We start from the raw sequence: 20,487 nt of genomic DNA, 5'->3' as shown, positions 1-20,487 counted from the left end.
CCAAGGATCTGAAGTTTTTAAAAACCATAGAATCTGTAAACATCACACTCAAAATGCACTATCTGGAAGCCCTCTTGAAATGGCCTCCTGCTGTGCTGTATGATTCCTTGGATCAACAATCCAACAACAGTGCAAAGCGTTTCAAAACGAGCGGAAATGAAGCATTAATTGAAATGAAAAGGCAATGTTTTCTGCTGGGGACGGGGGACTCAGGTGTGTACGGTGCTAAGTCAGAGCCGGACACTTGGGGGTAGAGATAAAACCAGAAACACCGGCAAACACACAGCAGATGGGTCAGAATCTGAGAAACGAGCCAGCTTCAGGTAATCAGTTAAATGTTCTGAGCTGATCCCTTCGCTCGGATCCTGGCTGTTTCCAACATTCCCAGACTAATACCTGGAATGGGCGGACTGTCTTATGAGGAAAGGTTGGACAGGCTAGGCTTGTATCCGCTGGAGTTTAGAAAAGTAAGAGGTGACTTGATTGAAACATATAAGATCCTGAGGGGTCTGGACAGGGGGAATGTGGAGAGGATGTTTCCTCTTGTGGGAGAATCTAGAACTAGGGGTCACTGTTTTAAAATAAGGGGTCGCCCATTTAAGACAGATGAGGAGAATTTTTTTCTCAGAGGGTCGTGAGTCTTTGGAACTCTCTTCCTCAGAGGGCGGTGGAAGCAGAGTCTTTGAATATTTTTAAGGCAGAGGTAGATAGATTCTTGGTAAGCAAGGGGATGAAAAGTTATCGGGGGTAGGTGGGAATGTGGAATAATCAGATCAGCCATGATCTTATTGAATGGCGGAGCAGGCTTGAAGGGCCGAGTGGCCTACTCCTGCTCCTGATTCGTATGTTTGTATGTTTCCTCACCACCCCCCCAGCCCAATTCACTCAGCGACTGGACTGGATCCTGTTATAAAGATCCCTGAGCGTAGACTGTTTCTCAAATTCGCCTCCAGACACGCCGCCTCCTGTTCTGTCTCCAGCTCCTCTCCACTTTCCAAACTCTCCCCCTGACCCGCCCGTTGTCCTGTGGCCAGGAGGGCAGGCAGGGAGCAGGGGCAGAGTGTTTAACTTACCTGCCGGCTGCTTCCTCTCAGACTCAGGATGCCCACGGCTGAGACCCCGATAACCGCAGCCACGGCCACCAAGAGCAAAGCTCCCCACAAGATGCGCAGCCCAGTCCCGGCTCCGGCTCCCAAGCGTTCGGCCTGTACCTGTAGTGGGGACAGCACAGGGGAAAAGAGTTCAGATGTTGAGTCTGCAGCATAGCCGCAACTTTCACTCAGGTTCAGTTCAATGAGATGGAAGTCTTCACTGAATTGCAGGAGTGGCGAGGAAGTGGGGGGATTATCGAAAATCTGCTCAGAAAGGTTAGTCTTTTGGTGTAAGGCAAACTCGAGTCACAATCAGAATCAAACACTAAGGGTGATTGTGGAGCATCAGCTTCTGAGAAACCGGTTGTAGTCCTGTGTGACTGAGCATCCAGCCCAACCCTGCTTGACATCAAAGTCCAGGGATTCTGAAATAGCAAAACTGGCAGCTACCAAAGAGACTAGTCACTGGCACCAGGCAGTTTCTCTCCAGCTCAACCAACCCATGGCGTTGCTGGTCATATACTACACGCTGAATGTGAAACAAATCTGCCTCCCCCCCCCCCCCTGGATTAAGGTTAACTGCAGATGCTAGAATGTCACTGACACTTAATACTTACAAATGGGAAAACACCCTTCAGGGTAGTCGCGATCCTCCTGCTTCTCTCCATACTCCTAGGGTGCTGCCTGCGATTCCCCTCTCCTGTCTGGCTCCCACTGCTGCTGTGGACATCGACACTGTTCGTTGACGGAGCCGAAACTTGTGTGCCTGAACTCCTCTTCCCTGTCCTGAGCCTCAGCTTGTTCAAGCCAAGGGCTGCAACCTGATGCTAGGTCTGATTGTACAACAATAAGGAGCGGACTGAAGAGTGCCAGTATCACAGGACAGGAGCCAGAGAGCAGCAGGTGCCAGACAGTCTCTGAGAGCAGCTAGAGCATGTTCAGGAATGTGAGGGGAGTTAAAGTCTGTACAGGTGCACAATGACACAAAGAGTCACCGATAGCTGTTAGAATATGTTCAGGTGTATCGGAGGGACGATAAAATCTAAGGGGAGTTAGAATATGATTTGTGTATCTGAGGGGGCTTTGAATCTGTTCTGATCTATCTCAGGGGAGCTAATGCATGTTCAGGTCTGTCTGAGGGGAGCTTCAATATGTTAACATAAGATATAGGAGCAGGTGTAGGCCATACGGTCTTTCAAGCCTGCTCCGCCATTCAGTAAGATCATGGCTGATCTTCTACCTCATCTCCACTTTCCTGCACTATCCCCATATCCATTGATTCCCTTAATATTCAAAAATCTATCGATCTCTATCTTGAATATACTCATCGACTGAGCCTCCACAGCCCTCTGGGGTAGAGAAGACCAAAGATTCACAACCCTCTGAGTGAAAAAATTTCTCCTCATCGCAGTCCTAAATGGCCGAGCCCTTATCCTGAGACTATGCCCCCTAGTTCTAGACTCTCCAGCCTGGGGAAACAACCTCTCAGCATCTAGCCTGTCAAGCCCTCTTAAGAATTTTGTACGTTTCAATGAGATCACCTTTCATTCTTCTAAATTCCAGAGAATTAGGCACATTCTACTCAATCTCTCCTCATAGGACAATCCCCCCCACCATCCCAGGAACCAGTCTGGTGAACATTCGTTGTACTCCCTCTATGGCAAGTATATCCTTCCTCAGGTAAGGAGACCAAAACGGTACCTAATACTTCAGGTGTGGTCTCACCAGGGCCCTATATAATTGCAGCAAGTCTTCCTTTTATACTCCAACTCCCTTGCAATAAAGGCCAACATACCATTTGCCTTCCTAATTGCTTGCTGTACCTGCATGTTAATTTTCTGTGATTTGTGCACAAGGATACCCAGGTCCCTCTGAACACCAACATTTACTAGTCTCTCACCTTTAAAAAAAAAATTCTGCTTTTCCATTCTTCCTACCAATGTGGATAATTTTACACTTCCCCACATTATACTCCATCTGCCACCTTGCCCACTCACTTAACCTGTCTCTATCCCTTTGCAGCCTCTTTGTGTCCTCCTCACAGCTTACTTTCCCACCTAACTTTGTATTGTCAGCATGTACACTTTACACTTGGCCCCCTCATCTAAATCATTGATGTAGATTGTGAATAGCTGAGGCCCAAGCACTGATTCTTGTGGCACCCCACTAGTCACAGCCTGCCAACCCGAAAATGACCCATTTATTCCTACTCTCGTTTTTCTGTCTGTTAACCAACCCTCAATCCAAACTAATATATTACCCCCAATCCCATGAGCCCTAATCTTGTGTAACAACCTCTTGTGTGGCACCTTATTGAATACCTTCTGAAATCCAAATATACTGCATCCACTGGTTACCCCTTACCTACTTTGATAGTTACTGTTAAGCAACCTTCTTTCTCCTTTGGTTCACAGCAACACGTTTCGAATAAGCACGAGACTTCGGAGTGGATTATACGGAACAGACTTTATTGATGCACAGTAAAAGTGATCAGACTTAACTGCATACAGAGAGTGACTTTACCGGTTTTGGTATCTTTCGACTACACTCTAACAAACTTGAAAACCATGCTCCCTTTATTCACCATATTTTCACTACATCAAAGGAGAATGTTAAAATGATGTATCTATTTCCCAAATCCTCCAAGAACAGTTTGAAATTGTTTACCTCAGAACCATTTCCCCTACACGAGACTTCCTTTACCTACTGTTATCTTTAGCAAAAGGACTCACTACCCTGATTTTATTACCCTAAAACTAAACCATTCATGGGTGATGTCATTACTAACACTCATTCCCTTACACAAGCACTTTACATTTCAGAAAACAAGCAATGCCTTCTCCTCACGGCACTTCAAAGTCATCCTGTTTATATCAGAAAACCTGTTGCTTTAAGATACAAAGTAGTTTGACTGTTAACCCTTAACTCCCCAAGATGTCCAACAAACATCTCTCCAGGATGTCTAACAGTTACACCCTCAAAAAACTCTTAATAAATTTGTCAAACACGATTTCCCTTTCATAAATCCATGTTGACTCTGCCTAATCATATTGTGATTTTTCAAGTGTCCTATCACCACGTCCTTAATAATAGATTCTAGCATTTTTCCTACTACTGATATCAGGCTAACAGGCCTATAGTTCCCTGTTTTCTCTCTCCCTCCTTTCTTGAGCAGTGGAGTTGCATTTGCTACCTTCCAATCCACGAGGACCATTCTAGTATCTAGGGAATTCTGGAAAATCAAACCAATGCATCCATTATCTCTGCAGCCACCTCTTTTAAAACCCTAGGGTGTAGGCCAACAGGTCCAGGGGACTTGTTGGATTTTAGTCCCATTAATTTCTCCACTACTTTTTCTTTGCTAATATTAATTACTTTAAGTTCCTCACTCTCATTCGATCCTTGGTTCCCCACAATTTCCGGTATGTTCTTTGTGTCTTCTACTGTGAAGACAAATACAAAATATCTGTTTAACGTCTCTGCCATTTCCTTATTTCCCATTATAATTTCTCCTGTCTCTGCCTCTAAGGGACCCACGTTTACTTTCGCTAATCTCTTCCTTGTAAAAACTCTTACAATCTGTTTTTATATTTCTTGCTAGTTTACTCTCATATTCTATTTTCTCCCTCTTTATCAATGTCTTGGTCATCCTTTGCTGATTTTTAAAACCCTTCCAATTCTCAGGAGTACTCTTTTTGGCAACATTGTAAGCCTCTTTTAATCTAATATTATCCTTAACTTCTCTAGTTAGCCATGGTTGTACCACTATTCCTCAAGGGAATGTATATTCGTTGAGATGTATCTGAGGGGAGCTGCAATATGTTCAGGTGTATTGTGGAACTACGCCCCAGCAAGAGTCAGTCCTTCTGGGAGAGGAGGGGAGAAACTTGGGAAAAATAGAAACAAAATAGGGAAAACTCCAGAGCAACGGGAACAAGACAAATGGCAGCGACACTATGCGGCAAAAGGACGAGGTGGAGAATGATATCAAGTAACAGAAAAATGAAGAGGAAGCAAGTTAGGAGCAGAAGAGCTGTGAACAGTCACAGTCTGACAAAGATCAGCTGAATGTCGCACTAATTCTAATCACTAACTTCTTCATAGTCAATGTCACTTATCTTTTAGAACTTTCCTGCTCTTTTCGTCTAGTGATGCTGGAAGATTGTTTAGTATTGTGTTTAACATCTTTTGTTCATCTCTCTCGGGCTCTTTTATACCTCCTTTAATATCCTTTAATCCGTTTCAGTAACTTCCTAAACTCCTCCCAGAGATCTCCCCTCTTCCCACATGCTTCGTGCACTTTCTTTTTCTTACTCACGTTTTAGTTACTTTATTTATCCACCTTGAGGATTGCTTGTTTAGTTTATATTTAATTTTCTTGGGCTATACACTTATTCATTTCAGGGAAATGTTGGGAGCCCTGAAGGATCCGAATGGTGATATTGATATTCAAAGACACAATATGAGTGACCGGGGTGGGGGGCCGCGGCAGATATTCTAGAATCATACAACACAGGAGGAGGCCATTCGGCCCATCGTGCCTGTGCCGGCTCTTTGAAAGAGCTCTCCAATTAGTCCCACTCCCCTGCTCTTTCCCCATAGCCCTGCAATTCTTTCCTTCTCGAGTATATATCCAATTCCTTTCTAAATGGCTTCTTTGTGTCGATGTTCACAGAAGAAACCATGGGCTCAATTCCCAAAACACAGGTGCAATTTCCAGGAAAGGATGAAGAAATAATAAGGATGTTAAATGTTACAAATAAGACTGAGGTACTAAAAGAGGAAAAGAGCCCAGCCCATATGGACTGCACACTGGGGTTATTCCTACATTACAACAGTGACTACACTTCAAAAGTACTTCACTGGCTAAAAAGCACTTTGGGAAGTCCTGAGGTTGTGAAAGGCACCATACAAATGCAAGTTCTTTCTTTCTATCACTTCATATCCCGCCATTCAAACTAGCACCATGACTTTCTCCATGCCTTTGTCACCTCCAGACTCGACTATTCCAATACTCTTCTGCCCGGCCTACCATCCTCCGCCTCTTGTGTTCATTAATAAATAGACATTCTTGTTATGAACACAGCTAGCTTTTGCTGGACACTTTTATTGAGCACATGTGGACTAGGTACTGTATCTGTAGAGGCTTCCATCTTGACCGTTGCCTTGTGGGTAGCCTAGTGCCTCATGGGTAATGTAGTCTTAATATCATACAGCTGGGTAGTGTAGTCTTATATATACAGCTCTACGGCTCCACCTAGTGTCCACTATAGAATGACATGTTATTGATCATTACATCCCCCTTTGAGGTTTAACAAAATCAATATCAATCAACTTTCAAGAAAACAATAAAGATAATATCAGTAACACTTTTGTTAGTGCTCTATAAACATAAACATTTTCAAAACAGTCAACACATTTTCAAAGCTTTACATTGTACTCAAAGATTAAGTCTATCAGGCTTTTTTACTTCACGTGTGGATCTTCTCAACACGGGTAAGTCTGATGTGTCTTCATGAGATTGTTCTGGCGGTGAATGACAAGATGCAGTTGCGGCATTGTCATCAATGTGCTCTTGTATAGATCGAGGTCTCCTTGCGATCTTTGCTTGGAGAGGGTTTCAGTGTTTCCTTCACTCTTCATGCCATAACTCTCAATGTAGTCAATGCACTCTCGAAAAACTGCTGGCAGCTGGATCCCATCATACAGCATAGTCCTCTCAGCAGCCTCGGCTAATGAAACACCAAAGATTGGCCTGAGGGAAGAAGGAGTATCTACTGGAACTGCTTCCTGCTCTGGTGCAGGCTTCTTCTTTTTCTTTTTCTCTTTCCACTGCTTAACAACATCTGCTGCAGTTATATCTTTGGACTTTTTCTCCTTGTGTTTTTCCTCTTTGTGCTTTTCTTCCTTTGGCTTCTCTTTGACCTTAAAGTCTTTTTCTTTCTTCTTGGAGAAACTAGGCTTTTTGAAGACATGGATACCCTTTGGTCTTTTCATCCTTGATGGGCTCTCTGCTTCATCACCTGAGTCATCTGGTCTGCTTATGGCACAGTTTATACGATAGACTCTCTTGACCAGTTCGAAGTCTTCACAAGCTTTGTCACCTAGTATCGAATCAAGTCTTTCAGCCACAACAGAAAACATGAGATGATGCACTTTGTCTTTGACTGTCACTTTAAGTCTGCATACACCTAAGCTATCTATTTTCTGTCCATTATAGCTCTTCAGTAGTACTGACTTTTTCTGTATTTTTGGCTTTTCTTTCATACTTTTTATGTCACTCATACTGATTAAGTTTTCTTTTGCCCCAGTGTCCAGTTTCAATGTAACTAATGCTCCATTTATCTGCAGTGGGATCATCCATTTGTCCACTTTTACTGCATTGACTTTATGTTCAGCATTGTCCATTTCTGAGGGCTGCACATTTTCTGTATCTTTTTTGATATCGTCACATGACACCATTCCTACAAAAAATGTCTCACTTAAATCAGTGTCCTCAATCACATTAACTTGTTGCCCTTTCATCGTTTTTACTTTTGAAAAGCATTGTTTGGCAAAGTGATTCTTTCCATTACACTTTGTGCACATTTTTCCAAACGCTGGGCATTGTCTTAACTGGTGTTTGTAACCACAGCGTTTACAATTAAAAATGTCATCCTCCGATCGCTTTTCATTTCTGTTCTGCCCACGTTTCTTCCCCTTATACGACACAGCACCGACAGCAGCATTATCACTCATTACAATCGCATTATTATTGATTTCACTGAAAGTCTTCGCGTGCTTTCGAGCTAGCTCGCTGGCTTGGCATATTTTCACCGCATTTTCCAAATTTAGTTCGGTTTCTCTCAACAGACGTTCCCTGACTTTTTTATCATGAATACCAAACACAATCTGGTCACGAATCATGGATGCTTTGAGCTCAGAGAAATTACATGTCTGTGCTTTCAGTTTCAGATCAGTTATAAAGCTATCAAAAGTCTCATTTTGTTGCTGTGTCTGAGAACGGAAGATGTATCTTTCATACGTCTCACTCTTTTTGGGAGAGCAATGTGCATCAAATTTTTTTAGCACATCTTCTAATTTTTTCTGTTCTCCTCTGGATTAAACACAAATGTATTAAATACCTCTATCGCCTGTGGGCCTGCAACCGTAAGCAGCAACACTATCTTCCTTGCGTCTGGCTTCGTACTGAACCCGATGGCTGCAATGTAGAGTTCGAATTGCTGTTTAAAAGTCTGCCAATTGTAGTCGATTTTTTCTGTGAGTTTCAAACGCTCTGGTGGCTTCAAATTCTCCATGTCGCTTTTCACAATTTTCAGCAGACCTTCACCACCCTGGTACCATCTTATGTTAATTAATAAATAGACATTCTTGTTATGAACACAGCTAGCTTTTGCTAGACACTTTTATTGAGCACATGTGGACGAGGTAAGGTATCTGTAGAGGCTTCCATCTTGACCGTTGCCTTGTGGGTAGCCTAGTGCCTCATGGGTAATGTAGTCTTAATATCATACAGCTGGGTAGTGTAGTCTTATACATACAGCTATATACAGCTCTACGGCTCCACCTAGTGTCCACTATAGAATGACATGTTATTGATCATTACAACTACACTTCAAAAGTACTTCACTGGCTAAAAAGCACTTTGGGAAGTCCTGAGGTTGTGAAAGGCACCATACAAATGCAAGTTCTTTCTTTCTATCACTTCATATCCCGCTATTCAAACTAGCACCATGACTTTCTCATTGCCTTTGTCACCTCCAGACTCGACTATTCCAATACTCTCCTGCCCGGCCTACCATCCTCCGCCTTCCATAAAGTTCATCTCATTCAAAAACACTGCTGCTCGTATCCTCTCCCTCATCCTCATGTTTAAATCCCTTCACGGCCTTACCCCTCCCTATCTCTGTAACCTCCTCCAGCCCTACAACTCTCCACTCCCCTGCCCCCGGGACACTCTGTTCCTCTGATCCTGGCCTCTTGTGCATCCCCCCGCCTTTCGTCCCACCATTGGCGGTCATGCCTTCAGCCGTCTAGGCCCCATGCTCTGGAATTCCCTCCATAAGCCCTCCGCCTCTCCAGCTCCCTCTTTAAGGCCCTCCTTAAAACCCACCTCTGACCAAGCTAATGGTCACTATTCCTAATATCTTCTTCTTTGCCTCAGCATCCATTTGTGTCTGATTTTGCTTCTGTGAAGTGCGTTGGGATGTGTTTTTCCTGATAAAGACGCTATATAAATGCAAGTTGTTGTGATGATTTAATCTGTTATTGGTGTGCCCGCTGTAATTGGCCTCAAAGTGTTGGGCCAGAAAGTGGAAGGTAATTCAGGTTCCCACTCGCTGATGTAAAGTGTGTGCATGAGGCATCAGGGGAGGACATACTCGGGTTTGGCTGTGATGCCTCTAGGGGAATAACCAGCCAACAGTTCACTGTCCAGATCCACAGATTAGAATAGCCACTGGAGGGTAGCCAGCACTTGTGGAACTGTACTGAAGTATGGAGTCGGCACCTTTTGAGCGGAGTGGGGGGGGGTGGAGGGAGGGAGAGAAAATTCAATAAACACAACAAAAAGAAGAAAATTGACTCAACAATCTCCAGAGCAACAAGAAGGAGGCATGGTGGCAGCAAGAGAACACGAGTCACAAGGGATGAAGAAGATAATAATATCAAGCATAGGAAGTGAAAAAGAGGAAGCAGAACAGAACGCTCTGGACTTTCAAGACCGAATCAGGTATCTGTCCATGTCACAAGATCAGGTCAATGTCACAATAACTCTGATAGTGAACAGAAGCACAAATTACCACAAGAAGCATCACTTCCCCCCCCCTTTAGAGTCTTGATAAAATCTGGCCAGTGTTTCGATGCAGGGAGAAGTAAATAAACTGGTACAGTCAGACTAAGGCAATGGCTATCAAGCGGCACTTACTCACCAATAACCTGCTCACTAATGCCCAGGTTGGGTTCCGCCAAGACCACTCGGCTGCCGATCTCATTACAGCCTTGGTCCAAACATGGACAAAAGAGCTGAATTGCAGAGGTGAGGTGAGAGTGATGGCCCTTGACATCAAGGCAGCATTTGACCGTGTGGCATGAAGGAGCCCTAGTAAAACTGAAGTCAATGGGAATTGGGGGGGAAAACTCTCCACTGGCTGGAGTCATGCTTAGCGCAAAGGAAGATGGTTGTGGTGGTTGGAGGTCAATCATCACAGCCCCAGAACATTGCTGCAAGAGTTCCTCAGGGCAGTGTCCTAGGCCCAACCATCTTCAGCTGCTTCATCAATGACCTTCCCTCCAACATAAGGTCAGAAAAGGGGATGTTCACTGATGACTGCACAGTGTTCAGTGCCATTCACAACTCCTCAGATAATGAAGCAGTCCATGCCCGCATGCAACAAGCCCTGGATGACGTTCGCACCACAGAAGTGCCAGACAATGACTATCTCCAACAAGCGAGAGTAACCACCACCCCTTGATACTCAATGGCATTACCATCGCTGAATTCCCCCACCATCAACATCCTGGGGGTTACCTCCTGACTTCCCAAAGCCTTTCCATCATCTACAAGGCACAAGTAAGGAGTGTGATGGAATACTCTCCACTTGCCTGGATGAGTGCAGCTCCAACAACACTCAAGAAGCTCGACACCATCCAGAACAAAGCAGCCCGCTTGATTGGCACCCCATCCACCACCTTAAACATTCACTCCCTCCACCACCGGCACACCGTGGCTGCAGTGTGTACCATCTACAAGACGCACTGCTGCAACTCGCCAAGGCTTCTTCGACAGCACCTCCCAAACCCACGACCTCTTCCACCTAGAAGGACAAAGGCAGCAGGTGCATGGGAACACCACCACCTCCAAGTTCCCCTTCAAGTCATACACCATCCTGACTTAGAAGTATATCGCCGATCCTTCATCGTCGCTGGGTCAAAATCCTGGAATTTCCTCCCTAACAGCACTGTGGGAGTACCTTCATCGCAGCGGTTCAAGAAGGCGGCTCACCACCACCTTCTCAAGGGCAATTAGGGATGGGCAATAAATGCTGGCCTTGCCAGTGACGCCCGCATCCCATAAACGCATTTAAAAAAAATTCCTGGTGTCAAATACGGGAAATAGTGAGTGGAGAATACCTGGCATGACAGTTTGAGGGATGAGTTTTGATGGGTCAAACGTATTCACTCACATGACTTTTATGTAGTGACGATTCAACAACTCTTTATTTGGAAAGATTAAAGCCAAAGGGGGCATTTACTGGTATGTTTGAGAGGGTATTAGTTTGTGTTTGAAGGACATTGCTTTACTCTGTATCTAACCCGTGCTGTACCTGCCCTGGGAGTGTTTGATGGGACAGTGTAAAGGGAACTTTACTCTGTATCTAACCCTGTGCTGTACCTACCCTGGGAGTGTTTGATGGGACAGTGTAGAGGGAGCTTTACTCTGTATCGAACCCGTGCTGTACCTGCCCTGGGAGTGTTTGATGGGACAGTGTAGAGAGAGCTTTACTCTGTACCTAACCTGTGCTGTACCTGCCCTGGGAGTGTTTGATGGGACAGTGTAGAGGGAGCTTTACTCTGTATCTAACCCGTGCTGTACCTGCCCTGGGAGTGTTTGATGGGACAGTGTAAAGGGAACTTTACTCTGTATCTAACCCTGTGCTGTACCTGCCCTGGGAGTGTTTGATGGGACAGTGTAGAGGGAGCTTTACTCTGTATCTAACCTATGCTGTAGCTGCCCTGGAAGTGTTTGATGGGACAGTGTAGAGGGAGCTTTACTCTGTATCTAACCCCGTGCTGTACCTGCCCTGGGAGTGTTTGATGGGACAGCAATGTTGGAGCTTTAAGGCTAGATGGTTTACTTTGTGCCAACCTGTCTAGTTGTGTGTAGCCCCCTGTGGACCAGACACATTTACATATTATTGGTGGGCTCTCACTGCTATTTGCTCCATTGCCAGGTTACGCAACTCAAGTAGCTGGGGAAGGAAGAGGCAGTGACTAAAGAAGCTGGGACTATTCTCCTTAGAGTAAAAAAGGTATGGGGATGTTTAATAGAGGTGTTCAAAGTTATATGTGAAAGAAAGACTTGCATTTATATAGCGCCTTTCATGACCACCGGACGTCCCAAAGCGCTTTACAACCAATGAAGTACTTTCTGAAGTATAGTCACTGTTGTAATGTAGGAAACACGGCAGGCAATTTGCGCACAGCAAGCTCCCACAAACAGCAACATGGTAATGACGAAACCATCTGTTTCAGTGATGTTGATTGAGGGATAAATAATAAGTAAAAATTCTTTCCACTAGCAGGATCGGTAACTAGAGGACACAGATTCAGCAAAAGAACCGGTTGGGTGGGAATTGATTCTTTTTACATGGAGTTGCTACAACCTGGAATGCGCTGCCTGTAAGGGTGGTGGAGCAGATTCAATAGTGACTTTCAACAGGGAATTGGATATATACTCGAGAAGGAAAGATTTGCAGGGCTATGGGGAAAGAGCAAGGCAGTGGGACTAATTGGAGCGCTCTTTCAAAGAGCCGGCACAGGCACGATGGGCCGAATGGCCTCCTGTGTTGTATGATTCTAGAATATATGCCAGGGCCCTCCCACCCTGGTCACTAATATCGTCTTTGAATATCAATATCACCATTCGGATCCTTCAGGGCTCCCAACATTTCCCTGAAATGAATATGTGTATAGCCCAAGAAAATCTATCTATATATATAAATCGGTACTTCTGTCATTCTGTCTGCCATTCTGTCTGTCATCGCCTGTGCGTCTGGCGGGCTATGCGCTCGAAAGTTACAGGGCGTACCTACGCGCGCGTTACCTCCAAAGAAAGCTTACGCTTCCGAGACGGTTTTAAGCGTATTTACGTTTCGGCCAGGCTAAAATCGCGCCTGTGGTATTCCAAAAACCTTCAACATTCCGCTCATTAGCATCTCATTATCCGCTCATTAGCGACAGAGTGACCTCGAGGTCGACCAATCGTACGGCAGCTTGCTGCCGCGTGCGGCCAGGCCCTCCTACGGTCGAGTGACCAATCCTACGCTTTGGTGACCTGACGGTCGACCAATCGGTGTGTGTGTGGGCGGGCCTTATCGTTCTGAACCGAGGTGAGTCGCCGCCATCTTGCTTCCATTCTTTTTCCTGCTTTCTGCGTCTTTCTTTTCAAATATAATTTCCAGCAAAATAAAATTCAATTTATTAAATTCTTTTAAAATAAATCACTCATTTGTAAATATTTTATCTAACCTGAACATTCTTTTTCCTACCTTTGCCCGTTTTTTTCTTAGGCCTGAAAGCCTCGGCCTTTCTTGCCCAGCCAGGCCCGAGCTAGGTAACTGGGCTGCTGCTAAGCTCCTCACCCCCCCGCCCCCCACCCCCGCCCGTGTCACGTTACCCGGGGCAACGGCGTCAGCCACGAGGGTCAGGGTGCGCGCGCAGCAGGAGCAGGTGAGACTCTGTTCCGCGCTTGGCTCGGGTGGGGGGGGTGCGGGGCTCTCGAGAGTGCGGATCGGGTTACCCCGGCAACGGGAGTGCGGGCTGGCTGGGGCTTGGAGAGCGCGGCTCTCGGCCGGGGGGGGCGGGGCTGAGAGAGCGCGGCTCTCGGCCGTGGGGGCGGCTCTCGGCCGGGGGGGGGGCGGGGCTCGGAGAGCTGGGCTCTCGGCAGTGCGGGGCGGCGCAGCAGGGTTACCACGCCAACCGGGCATGGCCGTGCCTGTCTCTCAGCCTCAGGCCCTCCCTTCCTCCCTCCCCCCCGCCCTCCTTCCACCCCGCCCTCCCTCCCTTCCCCCCACCCGCGCTCTCTCTACCCCCCAGTCGCTCTCTCTCTTCCCCCCCCAGTCGCGCTCTCTCTCTCTCTCTTCCAACAACAACATGCCCTCGAAAAAGCCTCGGCACCGCCGGGCACTTCAGCTAGTTAAATATAAACTAAACAAGCAATCCTCAAGGTGGATAAATAAGGTAACTGAAATCTGAATAAGAAAAAGTGCAGGAAGCATGTGGGAAGAGGGGAGATCTCTGGGAGGAGTTTAGGAAGTTACTGAAACGGATTAAAGGATATTAGAGGTATAAAAGAGCCCGAGAGAGATGAACAAAAGATGTTAAACACAATACTAAACAATCTTCCAGCATCACAAGACGAAAAGAGCAGTTAGAGAGGAAGTGAAAGTTCTAAAAGTGACATTGACTATGAAGAAGTTAGTGATTAGAATTATTGTAACATTCAGCTGATCTTTGTCAGACTGTGACTGTTCACAGCTCTTCTGCTCCTAACTTGCTTCCTCTTTTTCGTTTTTCTGTTACTTGGTATCATTCTCCACCTCGTCCTTTTGCCGCATTCTGTCGCTGCCATTTGTCTTGTTCCCGCTGCTCTGGAGTTTTCCCTATTTTGTTTCTATTTTTCCCAAGTTTCTCCCCTCCTCTCCCAGCAGGACTGACTTTTGCTGGCAGAGCAGGTTCACAGAATCACAGAAACCCCACAGTGTGGATCGAGCCTGCACCGACACATATCCCACCCGATGCCCGTAACCCCTACACCAACACATATCCCACCCTATCCCCGTAACCCCACATATTTAATCCCCCTAACACTAAGGGTCAATTTATCATAGCCAATCAACCTAACTCGCACATCTTTGGACTGTGGGAGGAAACCCACGCAAACACGGGGAGAATGTGCAAACTCCACACAGACAGTCACCCGAGGCCAGATTCGAACCCGGGTCCCTGGCGCTGTGAGGCAACAGTGCTAACCACTATGCCACCGTCCTTCAATAGGGATTTGGATATATACTTGAGAAGAAAAAAATTGCAGGGCTGTGGGGAAAGAGCGGAGGAGTGGGAATTGGATCGCTCTTTCAAAGAGCCGGCACAGGCACGATGGGCCGAATGACCACCTCCTGCGCTGTAAGCTTCCGTGACCTGGTAGCAGTCTAAAATAATGAAGGTTTGATAGGGTGGATGTGGAGAAACTTTCTACTGGTGGGTGTTATCCTTGTTTTCAAATCCCTCCATGGCCTTGCCCCCTCCCTATGTCTGTAATCTCCTCCAGCCCCCCCAACCCTCTATCTGCGCTCCTCCAATTCTGGCCTGTTGAGCATCCCCCGATTTTAATCGCTCCACCATTGGCGGCTGTGCCTTTGATCAAGCTTTTGGTCACTTGCCCTAATATTTCCTTACGTGGCGTGGTGTCAAATTTTATTTGATAATGCTCTCGTGAAATGCCTTGGGCTGTTTTACTATGTTAAAGACGCTATATAAATACAAGTCGTGTCTCCCAGCTCCCGCGGTTCACCTTTCCTGCTGCAATTAACCACAGGGGTTCTGATTGGGGACTATGGAGGCTGAGGAGCTGCCTTAGAAATGCAAACTTGGAACAAAGCCCATTGCTCATCACCGAAGGTCATTGGGCGCAGATCTGAAGCAGAGCTAAAGCTCCTGTTACTATTTTAGGGTTGACTGTATTTAGACCTGGTGAAGGTCACTTACTGAACTCAGGCTACAGTAGCTACATGCTAGTGAAGGTGTAGTACAGGCCCAGTGGGGTAAATGGCCTAGTTTGATGTCATTTCAACAATCCAATATGTTTCAACTGTAAAATACGCTCTGCTTCCGTTAGTAATGAGATGCCACAGCATTGCAACCGAGGAGAAATAACATTTTATTTTGATTCCATGCTGGATACAGAAAGACCAGCATAACTGTACCCTAGCAGACAGTGTTGTTAACAGACACTCTGTCCCCCTACTGTTATAGTCACTTAGTGCACACCTGTGCAGGCAGCAATATGGTGTCATGTCAGGGGTAAGTGCATCAGGTCTGTCGGCTGAAGCACACTTGTGTTTCAGCCTTATTCATAACAAGAAATACCACAATCGTTACACAGACAACCATTTAAAATAACCTTTACACCAAAGCATTTAACACATCATTGCACTTAGAGGTACTCAGAATATTACAGTACGAAGGATAATTCAGGATAAATTAAAATGCATTCATAAAAATCAGCAGGAGGTCCTGCTTTTGTCATTCTAGTGCTGGAAGCAAGTCAGCCACACTGTCCACATAATAGTTGGGGACCAGCTTGTGGCGGTCCGCAGAGTCACTTTCCTGATGGGCCCTCGCCTCTTCCAGGGTAGAAACGCCAGTCAGGGTCAGGATGGTGCGGATGCCACAGTTTGACCCCATGAGGATGTCAGTGTCCAGCCGATCGCCCACCATGACTGTCCTGCTCGGGTCGACGCTATGCTCTTTCACCATACACTCGAACATAAAGGAGCCGGGCTTGCCAATGACGTGAGCGGTGCGATTCGATGCTGCCTCAAGGGCCTTCACCAAGCAGCCCGTGCCTGCGGAGAGAGAAAGGGGTTAGCGATGGGGGCCATAATCATGCATCACCAGTCCATGAGTACGAGGATAAACTCTGGAAGGGCAACAGCCTATGGTTGAAGTTTTAATACAACATTGTGGGGGGTGGGGACACAATTAGGTGGCTCAATGAAAAGGGTGTTCAAATTGCCATGGAAACACATTCTACTTCACCCACCCTCAGAATTGGCTTGAACGAGACTGTCACACCTGCCAAATACCACATCCAAAATATCTGTTCTATTGTCGAGGGTGTAAATAATGAACCGTTTGCATTGCAGGAGGCTTATTAATGGGGGTCTCACGCTGCTCGTTTTGCTTATTCTCCTATGGCTATTTTCTGACCCAGATACGGTGGTTTAAAATCATTAGACGAGACACGCACACTGCACCAGCTTCTCCTCGCAGCTATCAGAATTAATTCACATCTTATTTACTGCTACAGCAGAACTGGCTGCGGAGAGAAAAGTAGTACTCAAAAAAAAAAAAAAAAATTCAAATTCCTTCTCACGGGTGACTGGGACTAGGGAATTAGAGGAGCGCTGGGAATAAGGAGATGGGATTTACAGCACAAAATGAGGTTAACGGTTCATGGCGACAGCAGTATGCATACAGGACATAAACGACAAGAGTTGGAACAGACTGGATGCAAGGCAGTTGCTCTTTCCCCCCCAGAGAGCAGTGAGCCTCTGGAATAGAATGCCAGCTGGTGTGGTGGGTGCTGACTCGGCCTTCAAGAGGGAGCTGGACCGGTTCTTGACTGGGGCAGAGATCGCATCGTATCGAAGGTCAGTGGCTATATAGACAACACTTGGTCCAGGGTCGTGGACTGGTTACGATTGTGTGTGTGTCAGAAGAATTCCCGGGTAATGTTCCCTCATTGGTCCTGGGTTTTGCGCCTCTCCCAGGAGATTATATAGCTGTGTGGTGGGAAGTGTCTCGTCACGATGCGCCAGCCATCAGGAGTGTGGGGCAGGCTTGATGGACCAGCTGGTCTTTCAGAAGGATATCCACCTCCAGTCCAAAACTCTACTGTTTTATAACTTTGGGGACAATAAACATGGTAACCAAGCAGGGACCACTGACATTGCAACTGGGCACAAAGAGCCCCTGGCTGGACAAACACCGTAAGCGAGCATAGGCCCGAGCTGCAGCTTGATCAGTCAAGTGATGGTACCAATGGTGCCCTGTTGGAATAAGAGAGAGTGCACTTGCCACGTTTTATTTCACAGTAGAAGACACAGATGCTCTCAACACTGGTGTCAGGCTCTTTATCTTGCTTAGAAATAGGCACTGGATTATATATCATAGAAATTTACAGCACAGAAGGAGGCCATCCCGTCTTTCCCCAGCTGACTGACTGGAGCATACAGCAATTCTTCTGTTCATTTGGATTTGGATTCCATTACTTCACCAAACACCACTCAGCGCACCCACCATCCCCCCCCCCGTGCCCAGTCTCTGGCAATGCTCTTCCACCCCCAAGCAGTCAGTGTCTATCATAAGAACATAACAGGAGCAGGCCCTTTGAGCCTGCGCCGCCATTCAATGATAGCTGATCTTCTACCTCAACTCCACCTTTCCGCATATCCCTTGATTCGCTTAATATCCAAAACTCTATCGCTCTTGGTCTCGAATACACCCGACAACTGAGCCTCCACAGCCCTCTGGGGTAGAGAATTCCAAAGATTCACCACCCTCTGAGTGAAGAAATTTCTCATCTCAGTCCTAAATGGCTGACCCCTTATTCTGAGACTGTGACCCCTGGTTCTAGACTCGCCAGCCAGGGGAAACATCCTTCCTGCGTCTACCCTGTCGAGCCCCTTAATAATTTTATACATTTCAATGAATCACCTCTTATTCTTCTAAACTCTAGAGAATATAGGCCTAGTCTACCCAATCTCTCCTGCTAGGACAACCCCCCCAATCCCAGGAATCAATCTGGTGAACCTTCGTTGCACTCCCTCTATGGCAAGTATATCCTTCCTTGGGTAAGGAGACCAAACTGTACACAATACTCCAGGTGTGGTCTCACCAAGGCCCTATATAAATGCAAGCAAGACTTGTTTACTCTTATACACCAATCTTTTTGTAATAAAGGCTAAGATACCATTTGCTTTCTGTACCTGCATGTTAACTTTGAGATTCATGTAGAAGGACACCGAGGTCCCTCTGAATACCAACATTTCCCAATCTCTCAGCATTAAAAAAATGTTGCTTTTCTATTTTTCCGACCAAAGTGGATAACTTCACATTTCATTCCATGGCCATGTTCTTGCCCACTCAAACTGTTTATATCCTTTTGCAGATTCTTTGCGTCCTCTTCACAATTTACTTTCCCACCAGCTTTGTATCGTGAGAAAACTTGGATACATTACACTCAGTCCCCTCATCCAAATATCATTGATGTAGATTGTGAATAGCTGAGGCCCAAGCACTGATCCTTGCGGTACCCCACTAGTTACAGCCTGCCAACCCGAAAATGACCCGTTTATTTCTACTGTTTTCTGTCCATTAACCAATCCTCAATCCAAGCTAATATATTACCCCCAATTCAATGAGCCCTAATTTTGTACAACAACCTCTTGTGTGACATCTTATCGAATTCTTTTTTTAAATCCAAATAGACTACATTCACTGGTTTCCCCCTTATCTACCCTGCAAGTTACAACCTCAAAAAACTATTAGATTTGACAAACATGATTTCCATTGCATGAATCCGTGTTGACTCTGCCCAATCATATTATGATTTTCTAAGTGCCCTGTTATCACGTCCCTAATAGATTCTAGCATTTTCCCTATGGCTACTTCCCTACTATCACCCTGGTTTCTCAGTTTTCCGCTGTTTCTCCCTCTCCCCCTTTACACGTCGTCTCTCGCCCTCCACTTGCCCCCTGCCCAGTGTCCGTCTCTCCTCCTCCTCGCCCCCTGCCCAGTGTCCGTCTCTCCCCCCCTCCTCGCCCCCTGCCCAGTGTCCCTCTCTCCCCCTCCTCACCCCCTGCCCAGTGTCCCTCTCGCCCCCTGCCCAGTGTCACTCTCTCCCCCTCCTCGCCCCCTGCCCCTCTCTCCCCCTCCTCGCCCCCTGCCCAGTGTCCCTCTCTCCCCCTCCTCGCCCCCTGTCCAGTGTCTCTCTCTCCCCCTCCTTGCCCCCCGTGTCTCTCTCCCCCTCCTTTGCCTGCCCCCCCCCCCCGGGTGTCTCTCTCCACCCCCCTCCTTGCCCCCCCCAGTGTCTCTCTCTCCCTTCTTGCCCCCCCCAGTGTCTCTCTCTCCCTTCTTGCCCCCCCCAGTGTGTGTCTCTCTCCTTGCCCCCCCAGTGTGTCTCTCTCCCCCTCCTTGCCCCCCCCCCAGTGTGTCTCTCTCCCCCTCCTTGCCCCCCCCCCCCAGTGTGTCTCTCTCCCCCTCCTTGCCCCCCCCCCCAGTGTGTGTCTCTCCCCCTCCTTGCCCCCCCCCGTGTGTGTCTCTCTCCCCCTCCTTGCCCCCCCCAGTGTGTCTCTCACCCCCTCCTTGCCCCCCCCAGTGTGTCTCTCACCCCCTCCTTGCCCCCCCCAGTGTGTCTCTCTCCCCCTCCTTGCCCCCCCAGTGTGTCTCTCTCCCCCTCCTTGCCCCCCCAGTGTCTCTCCCCCTCCTTGCCCCCCGTGTGTGTCTCTCTCCCCCTCCTTGCCCCCCCGTGTGTCTCTCTCCCCCTCCTTGCCCCCCCCAGTGTGTCTCTCTCCCCCTCCTTGCCCCCCCAGTGTGTGTCTCTCTCCCCCTCTGCCCCCCAGTGTCTCTCTCCCCCTCCTTGCCCCCCCCAGTGTCTCTCTCCCCCTCCTTGCCCCCCCGTGTCTCTCTCCCCCTCCGTATCTCTCTCCCCCTCCTTGCCCCCAGTGTCTCTCTCCCTCTCCCCCTCCTTGCCCCCCGTGTCTCTCTCTCTCCCCCTCCTTGACCCCCAGTGTCTCTCTCTCTCTCCCCCTCCTTGCCCCCCGTGTCTCTCTCCCCCCTCCTTGCCCCCCCAGTGTCTCTCTCCCCCTCCTTGCCCCCCGTGTGTCTCTCT

General features: G+C 47.3%; 2 protein-coding genes across 3 annotated transcripts in view; both read right to left on the bottom strand.

The window, feature by feature from the left end:
- Positions 1–1,899, bottom strand: part of bricd5 (BRICHOS domain containing 5) — a 38,929-nt gene extending 37,030 nt beyond the window's left edge. The window contains exons 1-2 of one of the 2 annotated variants that reach the window (XM_086000150.1): positions 1,709–1,899; positions 1,074–1,211 (exon numbers count right to left, since the gene is read on the bottom strand). In XM_086000150.1, the coding sequence (XP_085856276.1) occupies positions 1,074–1,211; positions 1,709–1,759 (189 nt within the window). In that variant the 5' untranslated portion in view covers positions 1,760–1,899. The remainder of the gene's footprint in view (positions 1–1,073; positions 1,212–1,708) is intronic. The other variant, XM_086000149.1, reaches the window with a different exon arrangement.
- A 13,831-nt stretch (positions 1,900–15,730) lies between these two features.
- Positions 15,731–20,487, bottom strand: part of pgp (phosphoglycolate phosphatase) — a 7,912-nt gene continuing 3,155 nt past the window's right edge. Inside the window, 1 exon segment of the mRNA XM_086000148.1 lies at positions 15,731–16,438. Coding sequence (XP_085856274.1) covers positions 16,116–16,438 — 323 coding nt within the window. The 3' untranslated portion in view covers positions 15,731–16,115.

This window comes from Somniosus microcephalus, chromosome 11 (genome assembly GCF_052327205.1).
Source record: "Somniosus microcephalus isolate GS21.2 chromosome 11, FLI_Smic_1.0, whole genome shotgun sequence".
In the NCBI taxonomy this organism is placed as follows: domain Eukaryota; kingdom Metazoa; phylum Chordata; class Chondrichthyes; order Squaliformes; family Somniosidae; genus Somniosus; species Somniosus microcephalus.
Note: the sequence above shows the minus strand (reverse complement) of the source record. Positions and strands in the feature narration are given on the sequence as shown.